Source organism: Homalodisca vitripennis, chromosome 3, assembly GCF_021130785.1.
Source record: "Homalodisca vitripennis isolate AUS2020 chromosome 3, UT_GWSS_2.1, whole genome shotgun sequence".
NCBI lineage: Eukaryota > Metazoa > Arthropoda > Insecta > Hemiptera > Cicadellidae > Homalodisca > Homalodisca vitripennis.
The window spans coordinates 121,273,183-121,299,430 of record NC_060209.1 but is presented as its reverse complement, the minus strand read 5'-3'; the positions used below and the strand labels follow the sequence as shown (position 1 = coordinate 121,299,430).

The window sequence follows — 26,248 nt, the reverse complement described above, 5'->3', positions numbered from 1 at the left end:
ATCGTCATGTAACACTGACAAGTGAGGGCTATGTAGCGGGGTCAGTTCGCACCGTCACCTCACGTTATTCAACCTCACATAATGGAACATAACATCTCCCGGACAGAAATGAGGGAAGTATATTGTGATGTGGAACAGAACTGTGCGATATCATCATGTAACCTGACATGATGGAACGTAACATCTCCCGGACAGAAATGAGGGAAGTATATCGTGATGTGGAACAGAACTGTGCAATATCATCATGTAACACTGACAAGTGAGGGCTATGTAGCGGGGTCAGTTCGCACCGTCACCTCACGTTATTCAACCTCACATTATGGAACGTAACATCTCGCGGACAGAAATGAGGGAAGTATATCGTGATGTGGAACAGAACTGTGCGATATCATCATGTAACCTGACATTATGGAACGTAACATCTCCCGGACAGAAATAAGGGAAGTATATCGTGATGTGGGACAGAACTGTGCGATATCATCATGTAACACTGACAAGTCAGGGCTATGTAAGGGGGTCAGTTCGCACCGTTACCTCACGTTATTAAACCTGACATGATGGAACGTAACATCTCCCGGACAGAAATAAGGGAAGTATATCGTGATGTGGGACAGAACTGTGCGATATCATCATGTAACACTGACAAGTCAGGGCTATGTATAGGGGTCAGTTCGCACCGTTACCTCACGTTATTAAACCTGACATGATGGAACGTAACATCTCCCGGACAGAAATGAGGGAAGTATATCGTGATGTGGGACAGAACGTGCGATATCGTCATGTAACACTGACAAGTCAGGGCTATGTAGGGGGGTCAGTTCGCACCGTCACCTCACGTTATTCCGGCCCAGCGCTTGCGGTTACCCCACACCGCCAGCCCGACTGGTCCACTCCGTTAACTCACTTTGCTCACTCAATGTGGCTGGTAATTTCCCTTCGCGACTCTGTTCCCCCTCTCGATTAAGCAGCTGAGGTTTTTCATCATTGTGCTTGTTTACTGCTCGTGGGGATGCCTCCATCTTTAGTTTACCGGGTAAGCGATGATCATTTTCGTTTTGTGTTATATGTTTTCTTTCATCAATTACACATGGGATGTTTGTTTTGTCAGTTTTTCATATCTATTTTGGCGGTTTCGTATAAATGTACAAATTATGAATAATAATGAAATATTGTAGGTGCATAAATATTTTGCCAACTTTTTGCTCACAGCGGGGATTTTTCATTTTATAATCATGAAATGTTACGTTATTGTGACAGTTAAAGAATCTTTAAGTTAGTTTATTTTGGATTAGTCATATTTCTTCAAGTATTTGTAATAAAATTTCAACATTTTTTAAATGCTGACATGAAATTAAAGATACTTCAATTAATAAAAATTACTGAAAAATACGCAAAAGATAATTATAAAGACGTTTAATTTTTACAAATTAATGTGGTTTTATAAGACTAAAAATGTGGTGGAAATGGAAAATCTAGTAAATAAATAGGACCTAATAATATGTAAAGCCTTAACCCTGTTCACTATACAAGTAACTATTCGTTGTATTTTCAGAACTATATAGTGCATTTAGAATACGTCCTCATAACAGGAAAAGTATAGTAGGATTACCAATAGATCATAAATATTTATCTCATTAGTATGGAAATTAAAATAATTATTGAACCGAAAGGAGTCTGAAAACCAAAATGATAGTTGTAGAACATTTATGTTTATAATATTTACCGGTTAGTGCATAACTTTCACAACAGTAAAAATTAAAATGAATGACTATAAATTAGTACACATTTGTTAAACTGGAATCGTTGACAAAATGAACAACATGTATTTTTAAAGTCACTAGGTATCTTCCTAATATTGTTCTCCTCAATTGATACTACAAAATAAATTCAATTTAGTGACACTTAATCAATTATTTAATTAAGTATGAATGATGATAACACCATTGACACATCAGCGCATATATAAGCAGCAGTACACACAGCACAGCATCTCTCTCTCTCTCTCTCTCTCTCTCTCTCTCTCTCTCTCTCTCTATCTCTATCTCTGTGATTCTTTCAAATATCCTTACAAATATTATTCCTTTGCTACAAAGTAAATCCCCTCAAAAGAAATCGCTTAACAAAAGACAAAGCTATTTGTGAGGTAATGCAGCATTGTGGCACTTAAAGTTTATGAACAATATTGCCAGTAGTTGGTTTTTTACATTCGTGGAAATAAAATTTGAAGATTTTTTTTAAATTTTGTGTTTAGTCACTTTCTTATCCTCAATATTTCATGTTGAAAAAAATCTTAAGCCATCACACACTGTAATATTATATTAATAACATTTCAAAGGATTAAATCGTTCAATTCAATGGTTTTAAATACTGTATATTTATACCAAATACTTGGGGCCTACACTTTTGGTTAAGAAATAAATTGCAGACGTTGAATTAAATGGTATAAATTAAATAAAATTTATTAAGAAATTGTGTAAATTAATTGATATTTTACCACGTTCAGTAAATATGAAATGAATTTAATAGACAAAATTACCCATAATTCATTTATGGACAAAATTAGTAACGGCTTTAATAAACAGAACCTAAATGTAAATTTATAAGCCAACCTGAACATAAAGTAGTGTAATTTTGATAGAGTTGAAGTACTGATATACGTTTAGCTGCAGTTCTCCAGGTTCAGCTCTAACTAGACGAGTGGATCGGATTCGCGGGTCTGTCTGTCTGTCTGTAGAGAGCTGGTCGTGGTTTTGCGACCTCAAACCTCGGCTCAGGTTACAGGATAGGTTGGTCTCACTCTGGTCGACATTGAGCAGTTACAGGTCGCACTCTCGGTTTCTGTACTTCTTTCTTGATAGTTTCTCTTTCTCGGCCGCGGATTGCTATTATTGTCATCGTCCCTTCCTCCATGTAATGTAATTCATTATTTAATCCGCTAGGAAACGACCAAACGCCTTACCTTACCATGCATAATTTTTGCCCGTCTAGCCTGTATTATTTTCGATGAGGTTTAAAATTATAAGTTATTTTTCTTTGTAAGTATTTAAAATTTTATAGTAAACCTCAATTAATGTTCTATGGTAAAAAATAATTAACTTGTATAAATGGTTTTATAAAAAACTAGCGGGCCCGGCGCGCTTTGCTGCGCATTTTAATAATTTTTTGCAAAAGTTGCCCGCGGCTTCGCACGCAATTTCCCGTTGAAAACAGTACACTTTATTCACTTATTCTTTTTCTATCACATTCTAAACATTGCTGAGATAATTGATAGTCGTTCCATCGTGAGCCTCTTGGGCGTATTATGAAGGTATGTACCATATTCCTGCCTCTATCTAGCTGTTACCCACGGCTTCGCACGCAAATCTTAAGAACCGAAGTCCTTATATTACTTAGTAATTTTTTTTTTTTACTATAATAAATTTTAGATTAAATTAGTTATATCTCCGATGCCACGATTGAGCTTGCTTTGTTGTCTCGATCGAGAGAATATGTACACACGGAGTTTTGAGAACCATACTTCTGTCAAAAAAAACAACTAAGGTTGATTTTATAACATTCTTTATATTTGTAGCCAACGTAAGATAGTAATTATGATATCTGCATTACTCTTCTGATCAAGCATGAGCATGGTTTATATTAAATAAATATTGCAGTTAAAGGTGAATTTTTACGTCAAATTTGAATTGTATTATCTGGATAGTAAAGTCTATGTTTAACAGTGATTGCAAAAACAGTTTAAACAAAATTTGTCGTTTCTCTTAAGCTTACTCTATGCTTTAAAACTATAAGTGTAATATATGTTTACAAAGAACAGCTGATTAAAAATTTGAAAAGACGTTAACATATGTTTGCTGCAATGCATTTCTTATGGGTATTTCTGTAACCAGTGGGGCGGAATCCTGAATCGGGAAAGGGATGGGCATAGCTTATAAACCTTCTCCGTGGAAAAATACATATACGTACAAATTTTCATCATGATCGGTCCAATAGTTCACGATTCCATAAAGGACAAACATACAAACATTCATTTTTATATATATAGATATATTTACATCCATTTATAGGGTTTCAGACAAAGGCTTTTCAGTAAAATGTAATACATGCATTCTATTATATCGTGTATTCCATTAAACCCTATAGAAAATCCGCTGATTACAAGGGGAGAGAGGCGAATTGCTTCAGTATGGAGACAATGTAAGCAATTGTACGTCACCAACAATATGAACACGTAAAAGCAGTGGAGGCGTTGATTCCGACAGCAATATTAAAATGATAGTCAGTCATCGTGTATTAATGACAATTTTCCATAAATAATGCCATTTACATTGAATCTGTTTATTTGAAGTGAACCTGTTGTATTGGAATATAGTGTTTTATTTAATTCATTCATTCAAAAGGTGGGCTTTTGGGACTAATGTTCATCTCAGAACAGAATCTGCTCAGAGAGTTGCATCTGTGCTGTACGTTATTTAAATGTTTAACTCCACTTGTTTTGAAAGTAAACTATGTTTTGTTAACAATGTAACGTAGCTACCTGGAGGTTGCATTACAAAATTTTAGGCCGATAGTTACATGTTATAATGCCATAATAAACTGATATGTCCTGCAAGTTTGTTGGTACAAATCGATTTGTCCTGCAAGCTGTTGGTTACAGTAATATAAATTTATACACTTAACCTAAACATAAACTACCTAAGTTAAACAATATTGACGACCTGTATGAATTATTCACGTTTAATTAAAAGATACTTCTAAAGTTAATTCAATAGATTTTATTTACTTTTAGTTGAAAGAAAATTGAAGGAATAATTATAAAATGAAACGCTTCTTGATTGTGTAAAAACGGATGAAAAGGTGGGATAGCTGTATCAGTGGGACGGCAAATCCTGTCATAATAAACTGTCCACGGCAGAGAGAGAATGAATTCTCGGAAACACCCTCTTTATTTGTAGCCGTGATAACATTATCTTAAAGTTCACGTTGTGTATAAAACATTCTAATTTAGAAAATATTCCGAAAAAATATGGACATACTCTCTTTTTGTAGATATATAAATGGAATATAAAAATCTATGCAGTATTCAGATATACAGTACGAGTGAAAAGTTTGGATACACTCTGCTGGTTTTTGATGGATAAAGATGGAGGGATGAAATCTTTCTAAGAAATGGAAGTGAACTTTTTATTCACTATTACAACTTTGTCCATTCCCCCAAAATGGGTTTTGGGAGGGTGGCTCACAATTTTTAAATTTAAAGACACGTTATTTGAAAGGTATTGATAAAAGAAGAGGAACAGTGCGAACTAGAGCCTTCTATCTCAACCCAGTAGAAAATGGCAGCTCATTGAAATTAAGTAAATTAAAAGCATGAATGGATCCTGCTCAACCCATAGACACAGATAGAAAAATGAAACTCAGGACACCCCTCTAGGATGGATTTTAGAGGGCAATTAAAAGTTTTTAAAGGTGAAGTTACAATAGTAATAGTAATTACAATAACGTTAAGCAATAAAATGGCTAAAACTTAATAACCTGTGTTTTTGTGTCAGATGTTCAAACTGCTGTCCCAGGATAGTCTTACAATGTCCAAGCCTGTTGTAGAAATTTAAAATGGCACTCTGTATGGATCGACGCGGGAGGTTTGAATTTCCGCTACTATTCTGTCCCTAAGGTCATTAATGTAATGGGGGTTTATTTTTGTAGACGTTTTTTTTAATGTGGCCTCAAACAAAGTGGTCAAGTGGAGATAGATCTGGCGATCTTGGTGGCCACTCGTCTGCCTACCTAGCAATTTGGAAAAATATTGTTTAAATATTCACGGACATGCGGCCATAGCGTGGGGGTGCTCCATCCTGCTGGAATCAAACTTTACTACAGTTGGTAGCTACTTGGATAGCTGGGTAAACCTGATTTTGTAACATTTCCTGGTATATCTCAGCATTAAGGTTTCAATCAATAAAAAATGGCGAACAAACTGATCCTCACAAAGCTTAGGTAAACGTCCAATTTCCAGGGTGATGGAATTGTTGCTCTCTCATCCAATGAGAGTTAATTTACTGTTACCGTTTAATATGAAAGTTGCATCATCTGAGAAAGCAATGTTGTTAAATCTAATTTTATTGTTATCAATGTCCCGCATCATTATTTTACAAAATTCTACTTGACGATCAAAATCCGTCCTCACTTAGCTCATGAACTAAATAAACGAATTTTTTACGCTGTCATAAAACTTTACAAACTGATGTTTGAGATATACCTAATATTTGAGAAGCATTTCTTGTTAAAGCATGAGGATCTTCTACAACAGACTGTAAAACGTCAATTGACAATGCTTCGTTTGTAACCGATTTTGGTCGTCCAGGTTTGGGATGGTCTTTAAACGCTGCCTGTTTCCTGGAAATGTTGGATTGTTATTAGAACTGCTTATTTAGATAGAGGGTTTCGATTGGGATGAGTGTTATTAAATACATTGCTTACTTCACAATAAGATCTCTCCCAGTCTCCGTAGCCTCGCATATACAGAATAATAATGCGCTCTCGTTCAATTAAACACTCCGTCACAAACACACGTTTTAACTTTGTTAATTCCAACCAGAAACTAAACATGATACTGGACTTCCTCAAAACTGATAAAACTGATAAGGAAGGCCTGCCCTGCAGCAGGAAATAACTGTAATTCAGGTTTGAGTTTGTAAGGAATGTAGTTGTCTATTCAATTTATTTTCGTAAATGAGGTCTCCACTTAATGGGTCTTTACATTTTAAAATATTAAGCCGCTCTTCCCCCCAAATTTCGTTTTGGGGAAATGGATAAAGTTGTAGCAGTAACTTTCTATTTCGTAGAAAGCAATCCCGAGTTCCTCCCCTCCATCTTTATCCATCACAAACTTAACAGAGTGTATCCATTCTTTTAACTACTCATACTATATATATAGTGTGTGAGAGATCCGTGTTGAAGTCTCGGCGGAGCAAGTACTTTTAGTGATTCAATATCTATTGAAGTTAAATTAGGCTATTACCGTATACTGTACGTAAATGTTACTAATGTAAATCAAAACTCGTTTATCAGGAATTTGTTCTTTCGATCATATTTAACCTTGCTTATTTAAACACATATGAGACTCAAATATGTGTATTTTGTTGGTATAAAACAAGTGAACAAACCACTACGTGTCGCAGAACATTTGAACCGTGCCGTGGGATCCATACTCCGCACAATGGCCTGTACATAATCCGGACTGCCACACCATCACTGATACTCTCCTATTGTAGGCATCCATTGACAAATTAACTACTGCCAATCGCATTCAGAAACAACTGTTGATGCTTGCTCGCTCTGCTTGGCCAAATCTGCAAGCATTCACACAATTACTGCTAAAAGAGCTCTGATGTTCTTACTTAACCTTAAATAATTTCTGTAGAGTTCTAGCTTTAGAGTTACCTGTCTTTATTTTATTTTAAAATAGCTAGTATTTTATGCTTGACATCGTCATTAAGTTACCTTTTCATTTAAATATTAAAATAAGAATAGTTTTTCCTTATTCCCTCAGGAGTCTTAAGGTACACGTTATTTGAAATGTTCGAAACGTCATTAAAGTATTCTAAATAAGTGATGTTTTTTTATTGCAATACTATATTCAATTAATTTATGAAAATTTAAAACAATAGAAATAATTTTATAATTATTTAAGAAAATTGTTACCTTATTTTCATTTTGAATAAAATTTGCAGACTAAAGATTTTGTTGTATATTTTCATGTTTCTTATTGACGTTAATGAAAAAAAATATATATTTATATAACCCTAAACGTTTTCTCAGTTGTGTATATTTCCAAAAAATCGGCTTTCATAAAGGCGCAAAAGGAGTGAATCGGGTGGAAAGATCTAATAAAATGAAGTATAATATTAGGAAGGGCGGTATCCATAATATTAATAAAACGTAATGCATTAAATTCGACGTTGGGCTAACTTACCGACCCTGTATCGTAATTGCTTTATGCAGTTAAGGAATGGCATAACATATACAAGTCTCAGAGTGTAAAATCAAAAACAGGCAAATCTATAAGAGCAAAATTTTGCACTTATGGTAAAAGCAGAGTAAAGGTTGCGTAGATGTAAGAGATTAAACTTAAAATAGTATTGAAAATAATATTAGTTTTTACTTCATACATTTGAACTAAATACTCGTATGTCTCTGGAACAATCTAACATAAGTTTTTAACATGTAACGGTAAACGTCACAAGTGCAGCCAATGGAACCACAACTGTTTTGTTGGTTAACAGTGCCGCCATGTCACCATATCATTTTATTGGACTCCAGTTCTTCAAACAGCATATTTTAAAACACATTATGTAATTGATGTGTACATTTAAAAAGTTTTCCATCTACAACACACATTTCATGGTTAATCCATGGTAACAAAATTCATTTATAAACTTGATTAATAAAGTAAAGTATATTGCTTGTATACAAAGTTTGTTAAGTATTAATAATCAAATTAATGTACTCGCTTCTCCTGTAAGTGAGGTTATGCTTAATAGTGGTGTCGCTAATATTTATACTAATCATATTTGGCCTAGAAAACCTTTTAAGGAGACTAATCCACATTACACTGGTCTTTAACCCATTTGGGGGTGTCTAATCAGTTTAAAGACACGTCACATTGAATAAACACAAAATATTACATATCTTGTACACACGAAATAAAACGGCTGTACGGTATGTCTTGTTAAAATTAATGTATTTATTAACCTCACTACAGTTTCATACTCAGAGAAGGATGTTTGTGGATTGTAAGGCGTCTGCAGCAGTCTATGGGTTAATGTTTCTTGTAACATGTTTTTGTAACTAATACGTTATCCACGAGTTGATTTCATAAAATATTTCACTTGAAATGTATGTGGTAAATTAAAAATAACTGTTTTACGCAATTAATTAAATGTGAGTATGGATTGCAGGAAAGATGAGGTGACAACAGCGATATGTCTTCTATCAGCTCCCCGAAGTCTTCCCCATTCTGCAAAATTGGCCTCTGCTCCCGCCACAAGCCTCTAAAGGTCATGGTTCTTGGCCAGTGTGGTGTTGGTAAGACTGGTGAGTAAACATTACTGTTTTATCACATTACACAAATAACAGCTGTGTTTATACCTGGGTTGATCTATGAAGTGATATAAAAATAAGCTAAGGCACAATTTAAATTTCTACAGTGCGCTAAACTCAAACTTGATAAGAGTACAAGTAAATGACAATTTTCTAAGTATGACAATGTTGACTTATTATGACTTGTAATAAGAATAAAATAACAATTAAAAGTTTTTAATTTGTTGTCCATAAAAAAGTAGTTTGTCACAAAAGTGTCTTTCGGCGCTTAAGCTAAACGTATTTCTGAGCGTGACGATTTTGCGCGCCGAATATAATAAGTTTTGCTCTTAGATATGAACAAAGTTTTCACAAGTGTCATAATTAAACTAAAGAATATATTCCATTTGGACTGCAACCAAAACTGTTCAATTATTATAAAACCCAAGATATGTTAAGTTTAAGAATTTCATAAGGTTCAACACACCTTATTATAATAATTATAGGACATAAAATAGTTTCAAATACTGCATTACTAAACAAGGTAGGTGTACACCACACTCGAGAATGAAATGAGCATGCAAGCATAGCTTGTTACGCGACATATGGTGGTGGTGTATTGCATTATGTAGTTAAAGAGGCAGCAAAATCTTAATTGCATCGCACCTGTACGTGGCAGTTTTAGAAGAGCAGAACTCTCTCTCTCTCTCTCTCTCTCTCTCTCTCTCTCTCTCCCTCCCTCCCTCTCTCTGTCTCTCTCCCATCACTCCAACTCTAGTTGCTGTAGATCCCACTAATGTGCTTGACTCCCTGATTCGTTTGTTTAACGAAGTACTCCAACTCTAGTACACTTTAAGATTTAACAACTCTATTGAAGACAATAAATTACAGAACGCTACTATTGTAAACCCAATGGCAAACAGTCACGACTCTATTTTGTATGGTACTTTTTGTCTCTGCAAGAAGCATTAGCTTAATAGCTGATGACTTGTCACACTTACTTTTTTGACATACGACATGGGGAGTCACAGGATTTGGATGATGGTAGTGTATAAATAATCCGAACGATCTTTGCCAGGTTGTTTAAGACTTGAAGTCAAAAAGATTTCCCTGGACATACACGATTTGAGTTCTAATTTAAATTCTAGACTAAAGTTTACAATTTAAAAGTACCCAAATTCAAGACAATACAAATATTTATTAAACTGACTCATTTATTCCAACACTATATTCAATGCACAAAACAAACTAAGTGAATCAAGTTGGTGTTTTGATCCCTTAGCAAAAACTGGTATTCAGCTAGTCAATATAATAAAGACTGAAGTAAGAAGAAAGAGCAATTTGAAATTATTGTTGGCAAAAGTGAAAAATAATAATGTTGTGGTTTAAATTCTACGTATTTATAGATCCGTTTTATAATTATAATAATAAAACACATTTTATAGTTGGTAACCAAGAGCAATAACTTGTATTGTATAATCATATATCCTGGTTTCTCGTGAAATTGGTATAAGAAACAAAGAATTCCACTCTAGTTTCTGTTGATGTGGAAATGCGAAAGCATTGAAACGGTTAATCAATTTTGAACTATAATTAATTTCTACATTATTTATATGTACATATATTTGTATATGTATTACGAAAATTAATGTAAAATCCCTCTCCAACGCGCCATAAACAAAATACAATGAAACATCTTTGTAAAACACTTTTACAGAAATAAATATTAATTACTAAATGAATTTAAACAATTCTTTACAGACTTTCGCTATTTAAGCCAAATTATTTTACTACTAATTGAGCCAAATTTCGTATTTATGAATAGAACATGATGTGTTATTTAATCAGAAATTCTGATAACGTTTGTTTTAATTACTTATCAGACGCCATATTACTACCTACTTATACATATTGAATATATTCCTGTATTTAAATCTTATTATCTCAGCCACCTGACGTTTATTTAAAATTAATTTTCGTTCTTACGTAGAATTCATTTTGAAAACCTGGAGTATACTACCATAATATCTTTGAAAATATTAACAGTTAGACATTATAATAGACTTCTAGTAGTAAATTTGACTTGTTCAGTATATAAATTTATTTCCTTTGTAAATATCCAAAATATAGAAAGTCGTGTGTATCTTTATAATTTTATCAGTTTGTCACTCAGTACTGAACTAACAATATCAACAGTTATTATTGCTTGGAAACCTGGGCAGCATACGAAAGGGCTTCTTACGATGGCAAACAAATGTTTTTCTCTGACCTGATCTAAATAAAAATGTTGTTATTAGTTTGACCACTGTAAATGCGACTAATATGTTATTAGATATCTTTAAGTACTCCTTCCAATTTTCAATAGATGCTTTGTCCTAAAATGTGACTTTCCTGGGACCTAAAAAACACCAAGAGTACAACGTTATCGTTACCTTCGTTGTGAGGGAAGAGATATTTGTACAGTATTTAATTGTAATTAGTTACTGCCCGATCACCTACAATTATTGTACAGGGCGTTTCAAAAAGGACTTTACAACTTTGAAAATTCATATAAAATTTATTAAACAAGGTACAGAGCTGGTTTTGGTTTTGTTTTAAAGGAAAACAGTTCAAGTTTTGATTCACGTAGTCCGCTAGTGCCTAATCGCGCCGCACAAGCGTTAGTGACAGTTACGTTAAACATGGCTGCCTTCACTGGACCGGAGCGTGCTAGTTGTGTGTTTCGGTTTGAAGAATCGAAGTCTGCGACAACAGTTCAGCGTGATTTTCGTAACAAGTACCCTAAAGATCCTCCTAGTAGGCCTACAATTTATGAGTGGCATAGTTGTTTTGTAGAAACAGGGTGCTCAGTAAAACATAAAAAATCCTCAGGTCGTCCAAGCACATCTGACGAAGTCGTTGAGCAAGTGAGACAATGTTTTGTAAATAGGCCTACGAAATCGACCCGGCGTGCATCTCGTGAGCTGCAAGTACCACATACGACGGTTTGGCGTGTGTTAAGAAAACGTTTGCACTTGAAACCATACCGATATTCGCTTTTACAAGCAATTAAAGACACTGATAAGATTGCCCGTAGGAACTTCTGTGTGGATATGTTAAATCGAGTGGATGATGATGGACATTTCTTGGACAACATAATCTTTTCTGACGAGTCCACTTTTCACTTAAGTGGCAAGGTAAACACACATAACTGTAGGATTTGGGGCAGCGAAAATCCACATGAAACATTACAACATATTCGTGATAGCCCTAAAGTTAACGTTTTTGTGCGTTGAGCAAGAGGAAAGTGTACGGCCCCTTTTTTTGCAAGAGAGAACCATCAATGGGATAGTGTACCTTGATATGTTGCAAAAATTTTTAATACCACAGATCGATGAGGATTACCAAGAACGAAATGTTTTCTTTATTCAAGATGGCGCACCACCACACTATCTGACTGACGTCCGGGATTTTCAAAATGACCGCTTCCCAGGTCAATGGATTGGCCGTGATGCGCCAATTGCATGCCCTCCCCCCCGTTCCCCAGAACTGACACCGCTATATTTTTTCTTCTGGGGTTTCATAAAAGATATGGTGTACGTACCTCCTTTGCCGGCCACTCTACCTGAACTTAGAGCAAGAATTTACGCTGCTGCTGAGCAAGTTACACCTGAAATGCTAGTGCGAGTCTGGGAAGAAATAGACTACCGATGGGATGTCTGCAGAGTAACCAACGGAAGCCACATCTTTAGTTTAAGGTAAAAAAACTTGAAGTTTTTTACTTTAAAATAACACCAAAACCAGCTCTGTACCTTGTTGAATAAAATTTATATGAATTTTCAAAGTTGCAAAGTCCTTTTTGAAACGCCTTGTATGTCCTGGCCTAACGTTAATAGAGTTTTGGAACCAAACTGCGTGTGGTTTTGCGCCCATTCAGTGATCAACTAACGTACTGACTGGTTGTGTACGGCAGTATCTCAGCATGGTGCGCAATCAACTACAATTTAGCAGTGAATGCGTTTATGAACAGTGCACTAATGGTCAATGAACAATAATAGCCACTTCAAGTCTCAGTAGTGTGCTGTTGTACTGATCACCGCTTAACTGCACATAAATATTAGTTCCACCATCATAAGCTGTTTGTTTAACATTGAGTTTAATTGTCCGAGCGTTAGTGAAGACAATTCAGGGGACTGCAAGGAATTTCATTTCTATTTGTCAGTTCTGCACGATATCTAGAATTTGTACTGATTCGAAAATATGCATGAAGCTGTATTTATTTAGAGGCAACATCGAGTTCGATTATGGTGTATGCTGTTCCTTGAGATGTAATAAAATAAAATCAATTGACTAAGCGTTAGCTAATATCTTTACAGTGGTCTTACGAGTAACCATGATTGTAACGAGAAAATCGGAGAATAAATAAATTTGTCAACAAACTGAGTACAATCATATAGCATTTTAACATTGAATGTGATATAAAAATAAAGTTTATCGTACGAAACAAGCAAAGCCTGTTGTACATGTGCTGTGGCATACTCCTACCGTGTTATTATAAAGTATGGTGTGGTTAAAATTTAAATCGTGTGCATTTTGGACACAACTTTATTCTTAGGATTTATGAGGAAATGATCCAGCAAAATGAGAAAAATGTATGTGCTATAAAACATATTTTACAATAAAATATGCCTTTTAAAGTAAAATAGAATGTTGAAAGTTTATGACTTCACGGTACAAAAGACAGTAAAACACAAGAAAAAGGTTTTAATCGTTAAAAAGCTTTGCACATTTTCCGCTACAAATAACACAGTTCAATTTGCATTGTACAAGAACACACACAAAACTTTTTTAAAGAACCGACAAAGAAATTCCCGCGAAGAAAGGAAGCGATAATTATCCACGTTACATTTAGTGGGCCTCAAAATGAGAGAGTGGTGAGATGGATAAAAATAGTAAATAATCAATCTTTCAGCGTCCATATCTTTTATCTTGATGCACTTAAAACCATACGTCAGCTATGTCAAAATATTTATATTAGCGTCAGTCTTCTAGATAAAAATACTGAAAGTTGCCGTTGTTGCAATCTTTTATCAGAGTCTCTTATCTCGTTGGCTGTTGTTGCGTAATATTAGGTATGTACACATAGAGAACAAAACTATTAACTAATCAACGAAAAGCTTTGGGATATTGAAAACAACTTTCTGAAATGATCTTAAAGGTGCTCATTAACAATTAATTTCGCTCCCCAAAATCTTTTGCCTACTTCCAGAACCTGACTCAAGTATTCTATACATTTACAAATCGTTTTACAATTATTTTCCAAGCCATGGTTTACTATGACGTTCTTGGCGAAGCACATACATGTCCGACATTGTAAAGACTTACTACTGTATTTTCATTAAAGATTTACGTCTATTTCAATCTTGAATTTAAATCTGCGTTTTTACCTGCAATATTTGTTTCTTAAGGACAGAAAATAGTAAATTAAGAAATTGAAATGATCTTCTTCATACAAATCTGCATAACATAATATTTAAAATATTTTTTCTGATTAAATAAGATGTTACAGATCTTAAAGACAATGTTTAGTGAGTACTGAACCTACTCATGATTTTAACTGTAAAAATAACCATAGTAATGAACCAATTATTTAATGCAACTTTTTATAAAAACCAAATGGCCTTCCATGTTAATTATAGGAGGCGTGTATCTCGGAGGGCATATCTGTTACCTCCCACCCCTCCTCACACTCACTCTGATTTATACCAGGCTAACTCTGAGACTAGGAAACTGTTTTACTTTAATATACTAATTATTTACTTTCTCGCTCTTATTTAACCTAACTAATACTGTTTGTAACTAACGCTTTATTGTATAATCGGAATTTTACTGAATTTTGACAGTTTCTTCTGAATACTTGATTCGTAGATTGCTTAAGTCATTTGGAATGAAGTTTATTACATAAAATGTCTATTAATATTTTGAAATAATTAATGGCGTTTCCAAGGTAATTTTTATCTAAACCAATAACCATGCTATTATCAATTAATTAACCATGCTTTATGCGTTAATTCAAAAATCCAAAAAGTTTTAATGATTACAAACTTTGGATTTGGCTCATCGCGTATATATTACCTAGAATTTCTGTAAAGTCTTTTGTTTAATTAATATATACCAGAAGAAGCCCTCAGTTTGGATGGTGGAATTGTCTTATAGTGAACACTCAAGAGGTAAAATCATTGCAAAATATCATATCATTCTGGTCAGTGGTTTCGTATTTTTTTTAAACCTAATCGGATTTGTAAAGTGCACTTTCCATGATAGGACAGTTTTAAAACAATTTCCAGCAGAGTCCTACAAGCTAGGTTCCATAGGTTTACTTAGTTCATTTTGATGTACTTGTATTATATACAACAAATAATATGCCTTACATAACTTTGTATAGATTATATAAAAATGAAAAGCTCTAAGCAATTCAACAATTCCCTAAAGCACATTATTATTGGTGAACTGCAACAGTAGTAGTCAAGCGATTGAATTATACTCTCTTGAAACCCTGTCACGTACAGGAGATACTCTGTACTCTTGCAGCAGCACTCTAACACTTCTGCTATTCGTGTACCTCACTCGTACAACTCCCATGTAAGTATGCTGTGGGTGTGAACATCCAATATCTATCGTACATCAGCGAAAATACAAGCCACTTTCAATTTAATCTTAAAAAAATTAAAATTAAAGGTTTTAAAACGCTTAAAATCCACTGTATACTTCAAAACTTCCTATAAATATTCTTAAACACAAGGTTTTGGTGGATACACATCCGACTTCACGTCAGCTGGAAGCTACGCATTAATCTCACAGATATTTCTGTTCTTCTCTCATTCATATTCATCTCACTCAGTGTTCTATTGACTGCTTCATAAAAGTCGTAATTTATCTCTGCTAAAATGGCTAGATCATTGATCATTCGTTCTGACTGATGGCATTCTCTTAGAGATTTTTGGCCACGTTTGTAACTGGAACAGAGGAAAATTGGCTGAATAAAAGGATATACATATTTTACAATATGCAATTGATTCCTATATCAATTGTGACATCAGAGCATTGTATGCTTTTTAATGATTTATGAGCTTAAGCTTTGTTAACACCTTGACTACGGCTCTAACTGAGTAAAAATCAAAACACTTAACCATCAAGTACGCACTAGGGGGTCTACCACTGTCAAAGTATTAGAAATAATTAAAAAATAACATATATGAATAAAGGATTATTTTTTAAGTTACGTTTTTACACGTGAAAAATGTTTTTTCCTTTACTCATATATCTTGTTGAGACTATATACTTAAAAAACCTTATCCTTCTCTTCAGCCATCTGCCATTAAACATTCTAAACCCACTTTCTCACCATTCCTTCATTATCCCGCATTTCCCGTACACATCTCGAAGTTGGCGATAAATTTAAGCCGGTTTCACATTCCTTACGTTCAAAAATCTTGTTATAGAACGAATCTTACATTCGGCGGGATCACTAACTGTCTTAAACATTTTAAACGTTCAGAGAAAACAGAAAACACAACGTAGAACAACTAAAATGGCGTGAGTAGATAGCCAGTTAACAATGACGATTATTGCGCATGCGCGGAACACCGATTGCAGCGCTACGGTGGCAGTAGAATGAAACGGAACTTACTTTCTGAACACGCCTCGTGCATACAAAAACATATCTCGTGTAGAGATGTCTCCATTTGTCGTCATATTAGATATGGGATTTTTCTTCCGCAGCAGACACTTTCCATTATCGCCACTATCATAGTAAGTAATATTCAAATAAATTTTAAATTTTAATAAAACTTAAAAAAAATTTAAAAATAAACATAATAACAGTTAAGGCTTCTAAATTGTTACAAAAAAATCTGTTTACCTAAGATCAATTTCTCAGCTTGACAACACAAATTCATACAAACGTGGAATTCAGTAGTAGATTTATCCTACAGTATATAGTTTCAAGTTATATACTTATTATTATTAATACTACATAATACATACTTGTTTGTAATTGTGGCTAGTTTATTGAAAACTTATTCTTTATATGCTTCTTTTAATATAAAAACTATACTGTAGTGTAGTCATGTAATAGAGCGGTTGGAATTTGGGTTTTTTAATTATAATATTTTAAAGCTGCATTTTTAAAAGTAACCAACGATGATGACCAAAGGAGTCAGCCTCTCCGATGACATAAAACACACGTGTCTAGGTTTTGTTCTATGGACCATCAATATGATCAGCATTGTAAGTAATTACTGTACATTGCCACTTGGCACCCACAAATTTATATAATAACTTATGGACTAGTTATAGACAATGATGATATTATTACAGCAGCTATGGTTTTTTGATTGATGGAAATTTATTTATACAAAGCTGGAATAGAAAAACCTGTGTCACGTTATAATAAATGTCTCAATTTGAACGGGGATTACGTTAAAAAATAGCCTAACAGTGTAGTTTTTAAATGTATATAACAAAACGTTACTATTTCAATTGGTTAAGGTTTTATTTTAAAACGTCTGTTACTTTCTGGATAGCCCTCGTACAATGTCCATAAATGTACACTTTTTGTAGTGTTTTCTTGATCGTGGCAACAAAGTAAACTTAACTTTGGCGTTGGTAATAATAATAATAATAATAATAATAATATTTTTATTGCGGTAACAATTATAAAATTGCATACAAACGTCATAAATAAATATTTAATAGTAAAAAGGTAGGCCTAAACTTCATTCACTCACGCACACAGTCACATGGTTCTCTCATTCACTCTCATCTTCATTCTCACCAGACAATCTTGCCACTGCCACACCAGAACCAGAGGATTGATGGTGTTAGTTTTGAATTTTCGTCCCAGCGGCTCTCCATAAAACTCGTCAAACCGAGTAAAACACCCACCGACAGCAAAAAGATGTCTTAGTCGAGTTTTAAATTTTTTTTGGTCATTCAATTGTTTGATCTCTTCAGGGAGCTTATTGATTAGCTTGACACCAACCTCAGACGGCAAACGTTTCGAATGCTGCAGTTCTGTGTTGTTGAACGCGGAAGTTGTCCCTGCCTCTAGTCCCGTACTGGTGAACGTCCCTGCCTTGAACCAAGTTACACTTAGAACGGCAGTACAGAACAACCTCCAGGATATAGAGACAGGGCAAAGTCAGCAATCCAAGCTCCCTGAAGGTGTTTTTGCATGAATCTCTGAAGTTCAATTTTGAAATGATTCGGACAGCTTTCTTTTGACTTCTAAATACACGTTCGAATTTGTATTTAAAACAGCTGCCCCACAGTCTCAAACCGTATGTCAGATGTGGATATACCAAGCCAAAGTAGGCCGTTCTTAGTATATCCAAAGAGCAGAATTTTGCAAGGTTCCGTAAGGCATAAATGCCTGAGGAAACCTTTGAACAAATGCCGTCAATGTGATCGTCCCAAGTCAGCCCTCGATCTAGGTGCATTCCGAGGAACTTGGTTGGAATCAGTTTCTTCTATTAGAACATCATCCGCCATCACGGCAGCGAAGTTGTCAGGTTCTTGCTGCCGGAGAAAAAAATTGACGACGCTTGATTTGGAACTGTTGGCCCTCAGATTTAGTGTTGAAAAATACTGAATACATGAATTCAGTTCTAAAAATGAGTTGATTTCTAATTCATCTTTAGTTTTTGCTCTGATGCAGAGAGTTGTATCGTCAGCATACTGAACCATCCTCCCCGTAAGGATCGATGAGTTCAATCTGTTGACGTACACAAGGAAAAGGACAGGTCCAAGGATAGATCCCTGTGGGACACCATAAGTCATTTTAACTTTTCCTGACAGGGTATTCGCAATCTGCACACACTGGCTTCTATCCCTGAGGTAAGACGAGATCCATTTGTGCGGCAGACCTCGAACACCACATGTCGTCAACTGGTACAACAGTGTTTCGTGATGTACACAGTCGAATGCTTTAGAGAGGTCTAAAAATATGCTTAACACATGTTCTCTTCTCCCCAGGCCATCGACAACTGTATCGATTAGGTCTGTGACCGCATCGATTGTTGATTTGTTTTTTCTGAAACCAAATTGTTTCGGAACAGAGGATTTCAAAACGATCAAGAAAATTTTCAAATCTGACAAGAAAAATCTTTTCAAAAACTTTGCTCATAACTGGGAGGATTGAAATTGGACGATAGTTGCTTGCAAGGCAAGGATCGTCTTTTTTGAAAATGGTGTGACTTTCGCAGATTTCAAAAGGGAGGGGAAAATGCCTTGGGCGAAAGACAAGTTGATCAAATTTGTGAGTGGAGCCAAAATATGCTTAGAGCAACGTTTGAGCAGCCACACAGGACATGCCGTTGATGTCACATGATTTTTTTGGTTTCAATCCCTGTATCACGCGGGGCCACCTCTTCCTCAACTCACTGGAGACAGTGCCATGGATGAGACCGGTCCCATCGATGACACTTCGCTGCAATTGAGGCCTTTGAATGATGGGTCAAGTGATGCAACAGATGAAAAAAATGAGTTGAATTCACTTGCCACTTTGAGGGATCTGAAATAATTTCGTACTGGATTTTAAGCTTTGGAATTTGGAAGTTTTTTGGGCAATTTGGCTGTGTTGTTACATTTTTAATAATGCCCCAAGCAGTTTTGGAAAAGTTTTCGCAATTTTTCAATTTTGTTTCAATTTTACGTGCTTTTGCAGATTTTATTGTTTTCCGATATTTGCTCTTGAAAATTTCTAAAAAAAAGTTTTAAATTGTTCATTTTCGGTGCTAATGTAAATCGAATGATAAAATTTGAGCCGTTTCACGTAATTCTAAAATTTCCTTCGTCACCCAAGAATTTTGTTTTGCTTGTTTGCGCTCTTTAAAAATTTTTGAAAGGACAAGTTACATTTATGTGATAAACAAAAATATTATGAAAACGCGGTGTAAGCTTCATCTACGCTTTCAATATTGTCTAAAAACGACCAGGACTCATTTTTTTAAAAACGTATTCAAAAGGGCAATGTTTTCCGAGCTAGTGTCTCTTTTGATTTTGGATGACGGTGTGTTCAATTTCTGGCTGAAAGTTACTGATAGTGGTCTCCTGAGCGAAGTGGTCAGAGATGGCCGCATTGAAAACAGTGACTGAGGCGTTTGGAATGTTTGTGATGACGTTGTCGATGGCTTTACTCGATGTGGCGGTCACTCGTGTTGGCGTGTTTACTGACCAGATCAATCCGAAAGAATTTAGGATGTCGCGTAGCCGCTGGGTCAGGGGATTGGTGTGGTCTAAAACATCAATGTTAAAGTCGCCAGTTATGATAAACTTGGACGACTTCAAACAGATAGAATTTAGAAGATTTTCAAAATTTTCAAAAAAAATATTGCTGCATCCGTTTGGAGAACGATATAAACCAATAATTGTAATTTTATCATCAGAATTCAGGCCGATTTTTATTCCATCCACTTCAAAATCTAAATCACAAACTGTGAGTCAACTTGTGTGGAAGGAATTCAATATAATAATAACTTACTCAATGTAATATAACTTACTCGAACCAGTAGTGCTCATACAACGTGCGCAGCCTATAACATAGCGTACGAAGCCGCGGGTAACTGCTAGTTAATAAATAATAGTCTTTTAAGCTCTGGAGAAAATGTTAAAAATGCCTCATATCCCTTAATGGGTCCTGAGGTCAGCCACCAGATTATAGATAGGGGAGGTGTTCAATAACTCAAGCCGCACCCAGGTGACAACTCTCATAACTTATTCAAGAAGTTTATTATTCAAGTTTCACGTCTGGTTGTACAGTAGTGCGGCGCGGGGGATTAATTGGTTTGCAAACTTACGCTTCAAGTTTGAATACTCTGTGGCAAAGTGATTTCAAGGTTGTTGTGGCGTAAATACGAGTCTAGTCTAATGCTTTAATTTTAATAAGCTTACACAATATTTTTATGTTTAATGGAAACCTGAACGTGTACTCAATTTTATCATATCAATAAAAACTCGATTTACACTCAAAAGTAATTGATTATACTGATTACACGGGAATTATACCATTTATAATGATTGTATAATGAGCGGTGACGAACTATTATTATAATTAGTGAGACATTGTTATGTTACGCAAGAACTGCGTTTCCGTAGACAATATAGAACTACTGCATATGAATCTGATTTTAAAAGCATTCGCGTTGGTGTGAAATGTTGTTTTATTAATTAAAAAAAGCTCAGTTAAAGAATTAATTACACATGGTGAAAATGGTGGTTTAACTCACCATTCGTGGTTTTTTTTTCATACTGGACCATTAATTTATGATGATATTTTAAACGTTTATTAAACTATAGCTTTTAAAATTATAAAAGATCACAAAATGAAGCGTTAAAAATTAACACTATTCAGAAAAAATATATTCTAAATTATGTACGATGTTATATTCCGCCTGAAATAAGGTAGAACGTTAATAGTTAAAATAAAATTTTGCAATAAAATTAGATGTTTTGCTTCTCCTAGATTGATGATTGATGACATTGTGAGAGAAAAATTATTTATTGTATCAAACTGGTTTTGGTTTCATCGATCATGCCCATCAGTACAGGATAAGATCATTTCAATACCATATAAGAAATCTGTTGACATGTATAACAGTTCAGAAATAATCTATTTGTAAATTTATTCAAATAATAAATATTTATGAAGTTGTTTGATATTATTTATCACTTTTATTATCAATACAGCAATTCTATTATAGTTTATTGTGTGTAAATTGCCTTGCTCATTTAATAAACACAAATTAACAAATTGAATGATTTAATAGTATAACCGGGTGTGAATTATTAGTTAATAAATAAAAGCCACCAACACCATTGTCAAATCTACATTCAAAGGTCATAAATCAATCAAAGCTGTCATTGGCAAACGCAGAACGTTGACTTTTTTCTTATAGATCATGAAGCGTATGCAACCTTCATTCATTAAGCTTATGAAACATAATATAACAACAGGAAAATACTATGTGGATAAATAGATTTTAAATATTATAACTATCATTAATTTTATATAGGTTATTTAAATTTTGGCTTATAATATTGGTATACTTCTTTGTTTTTAAATATTTATCAATATAATTTTACAAACTAGCTTCATTATAGTCCATAAAAATTAGCGCATAGATTATCATCTTTTGTATTTATTTTGAGAAATACTCGTCGAGGAGTTTGAAAAATCTAAAATCTATTTTTCACATAAGATGCTTGTTCACCAATTTCAAACGAAAGTACTCTATATCATATGACTGTATTATAAGCATCGAACAACTTAAATAAAATATAACAAGTTTTAATTTAAAATTTTCATAAATTAACCAGAAACGTCTCAGTAGATACAGTGTGCCAAGATAAAACATATAACTTGTGAAAATGTTTATAATTTGATTAGCTGTTACCTACGGTTTTGTACGCAGTTTTTATAATCAAAGTCCGTAGTCTACTTAGTCGAAGCAGACATACAATCAGGTACGTGTTATTTCAGTGTTCATGGTTAGTGGACCATAGGTTGAAAGTCTAACTCTTATATAAAGTTTTGCGGGTTTAGAAGCATTTATGGTTTATATGAATTATATATCCGTTGGCACAGCTGAGTTTGCATTGTTTCCCCTGATCAAGAAAATATAAACACCTACTTTGGTTAAAAAAAAAAACACTTATTTTCTGCTCCTGTGATATGCTTCCCGATATATATATACGTACATTTATATAACATTTGTATATAAACTGTATAACAAATAAAGACACAACCAAATATATTATTTTTAATAAACGTTAATAACTACGTTGCACAACCATTCAATTGCACGTTGAGTCTTGGATGTTTCCATTATAGTTAAGGTATGTGGGAAATCTGACAAGATATGACATGGGGTGTTTGTCTCGGTGATCTACAATCGCATTGTGGACGTTCAACACAAAGATCTCGGTGGTCACAATCTATTTTCACGTTGAGTGCTATCTGCACAGTCTTGGATGTTTCCATTATAGTTAAGGTATGTGGGAAATCTAACAAGATATGACATGGGATGTTTGTCTCGGTGATCTACAATCGCATTGTGGACGTTCAACACAAAGATCTCGGTGGTCACAATCTATTGTCACGTTGAGTTCTATCTGCACAGTCTTGGATGTTTCCATTATAGTTAAGGTATGTGGGAAATCTGACAAGATATGACATGGGATGTTTGTCTCGGTGATCTACAATCGCAATGTGGGCGTTCAACACAAAGATCTCGGTGGCCAAGATCTATTGTCACGTTGAGTGCTATCTGCACAGTCTTGGATGTTTCCATTATCGTTAAGGTATGTGGGAAATCTGACAAGATATGACATGGGATGTTTGTCTCGGTGATCTACAATCGCATTGTGGATGTTCAACACAAAGATCTCGGTGGTCACAATCTATTGTCACGTTGAGTGCTATCTGCACAGTTTTGGATGTTTCCATTATAGTTAAGGTATGTGGGAAATCTAACAAGATATGACATGGGATGTTTGTCTCGGTGATCTGCAATTGCATTGTGGACGTTCAACACAAAGATCTCGGTGGTCACAATCCATTGTCACGTTGAGTGCTATCTGCATAGTCTTGGATGTTTCCATTATAGTTAAGGTATGTGGGAAATCTAACAAGATATGACATGGGATGTTTGTCTCGGTGATCTACAATTGCATTGTGGACATTCAACACAAAGATCTCGGTGGTCACAATCTATTGTCACGTTGCCGAAACTCAGAGGAAGATGTTTTCTGTTTTGTGGTAACAGAACCCTACCTCCCCGAACATCAGTTCTGCTTATATGTTTTCTGTAGTACTATTAGAATTGTGTATATTCTCATTTCCTCGAGATCTTATTTGTTAGATTAGCTGGAGAATTGCGCACCTTCGATCGAAGAAAATGTTCACATCAAAATATACAGTATCATATTATAAATAGGAAGGTATTTATATATATATATATATATATATATATATATATATATATATATATATATATATATATATATATATATATATATTAGCAGACCCGACAGACGTTGTCCTGTACACACATCTTTAATTCGAAAATTTTAAACTTTGATTAATCTGTAACAATCTGGGCTGTTTTGATAAAAATGTCTATTAAAAAGTTATTACAATATCTAACTTCATTACATGTACATTTAATCACACTTCAACCAACCGATAGTGTGTGAGTATAACATGAGTGATGTGAAATGTAGAGGATGTTTTAAATATATACTTAAAATTACTTAATCTGAAGGTAAAAAAGTTGAAACAAACTATTTTATAACAGGTATATTTTTTCAATTTACAACTTAATTTATCGTAATGCCATTGAATGTACAATATTTTTTGTTAACCCTTCAGGAGTATACACAAACAAATTAGATGGATTTCCGATAGGGCTGAAGTATAATAAGTGGCCTCCATCACAATCGAATTATTGATATTTCTGAATAGCCTATCTAAACTACTATCCGAATTAGATTATAGTTATGTAAAGGCTGAAGCATAATAAGCGGCCACCATCACAATTGAATTATTGATAATTCTGAATAGTCTATCTAAACTACCGAATTTTTCATTATAGTTATTTAAAATTACAGTATAGTATCGGAACTGTCCAACAGAATTTAATTTATCTAGAATAGTAAATAAGTATTACCTATAGGGCTGAAGTATAATAAGTGGCCACCATCACAATCGAATTATTGATATTTCTGAATAGCCTATTTAAACTACTAAAATGACGATTCGAATTAGATTATAGTTATTTAAAGGCTGAAGTATAATAAGCTGCCACCATCACAATAAAATTATTGATATTTCTAATTAGCCTATTTAAACTACCGAATTTCATTATCTTTATATTTATTTTTCTTGTGTGCGTGTGTATGGAGCTGAACTCCTCCTAAACGGGTGGACCATCTTGGAATGTTTTACATTGGATCCAGCAGAATGCGCTACGATCACAGTTTCAAATGTTTTTCTATTTTAATTCCAGGTTTTACCGACAGTTTGTGCTGCTATCAAATTTGTGTGTTGTTTTGTAACATCGTGTAATTATTGTGTGAGTGCTAATTGTAATATTACATTAATAGAGATTGAAGATGTTTGAAGTACATAAAACACTATAGTTACTTATTGAACTCATTTTGAAAAATTTTGAAGTGAGTATATTGGTCGCATATCCTCAAATAACCTAAGTAGCATACAAATCAAAAGGTTGTGTTTTGTAAATGTGAATAACTATTGTTAAAAGTTTAGATAATCAAGCTTTAAACTAATTGGATTTAAAATAATTTGTTGTAATTTACATTTTTAATCTGCAATCAAAATTGGTCACATAAGTTCAAATTAAGTAGCATACAAATTACATGAGTGAATAATTCTGATGGCCTATTCCGATCTAATTTATCTAAATTACTAAATAAGTATTCCCTATCGGGCTGAAGTATAATAAGCGGCCACCATCACAATCAAATTATTGATATTTTCGATTAGCCTATCTGAACTACCGAATTTCATTATAGTTATTTAAAATTACAGTATAGTATCAGAACTGGCCAACAGAATTTAATTTAAAACCAATTCCTATACTATTAACAATAGTTATTCACACATGCAATTTGTATGCTACTTAATTTGAACTTGTGTGACCAATTTTGAATGCAGATTAAAAATGTAAATTATAACAATTTTTTAAAATCCAATTAGTTTAAAACTTGATTATCTAAGCTGTTAACAATATAGTTATTCACACAATAGAAACACAACCTTTTGATTTGTATGCTTCTTAGGTTATTTGAGGTTATGCAACCAATATACTCACTTCAATAAGTTTGCAACATGAGTACAATAACTTCAAAAAATAACTATAGTTTTTTATGCACTTCAAATATCTTCAATCTCTATTAATGTATTATTACAATTAGCACTTAGTACAATAATTACACGATGTTACAAAACAACACACAAATTTGATAGCAGCACAAACTGTCGGGACAACCTGGAATTAAAATAGATAAACATTATGGCTGTGTTGTAATATTATAATGTTTACATAGAACAATTGGTGAAACTTCATCTTTGAAATCTGCATTACACTACTGATCAAGCACTTTACAA

At 34.1% G+C, this 26,248-nt stretch overlaps 1 protein-coding gene across 1 annotated transcript in view; it reads left to right on the top strand.

The window, feature by feature from the left end:
- Positions 1-905: 905 nt before the first annotated feature.
- Positions 906-26,248, top strand: part of LOC124357448 (ras-related and estrogen-regulated growth inhibitor) — an 86,567-nt gene continuing 61,224 nt past the window's right edge. Inside the window, exons 1-2 of the mRNA XM_046809269.1 lie at positions 906-1,033; positions 8,958-9,093. Coding sequence (XP_046665225.1) covers positions 8,982-9,093 — 112 coding nt within the window. The 5' untranslated portion in view covers positions 906-1,033; positions 8,958-8,981. The remainder of the gene's footprint in view (positions 1,034-8,957; positions 9,094-26,248) is intronic.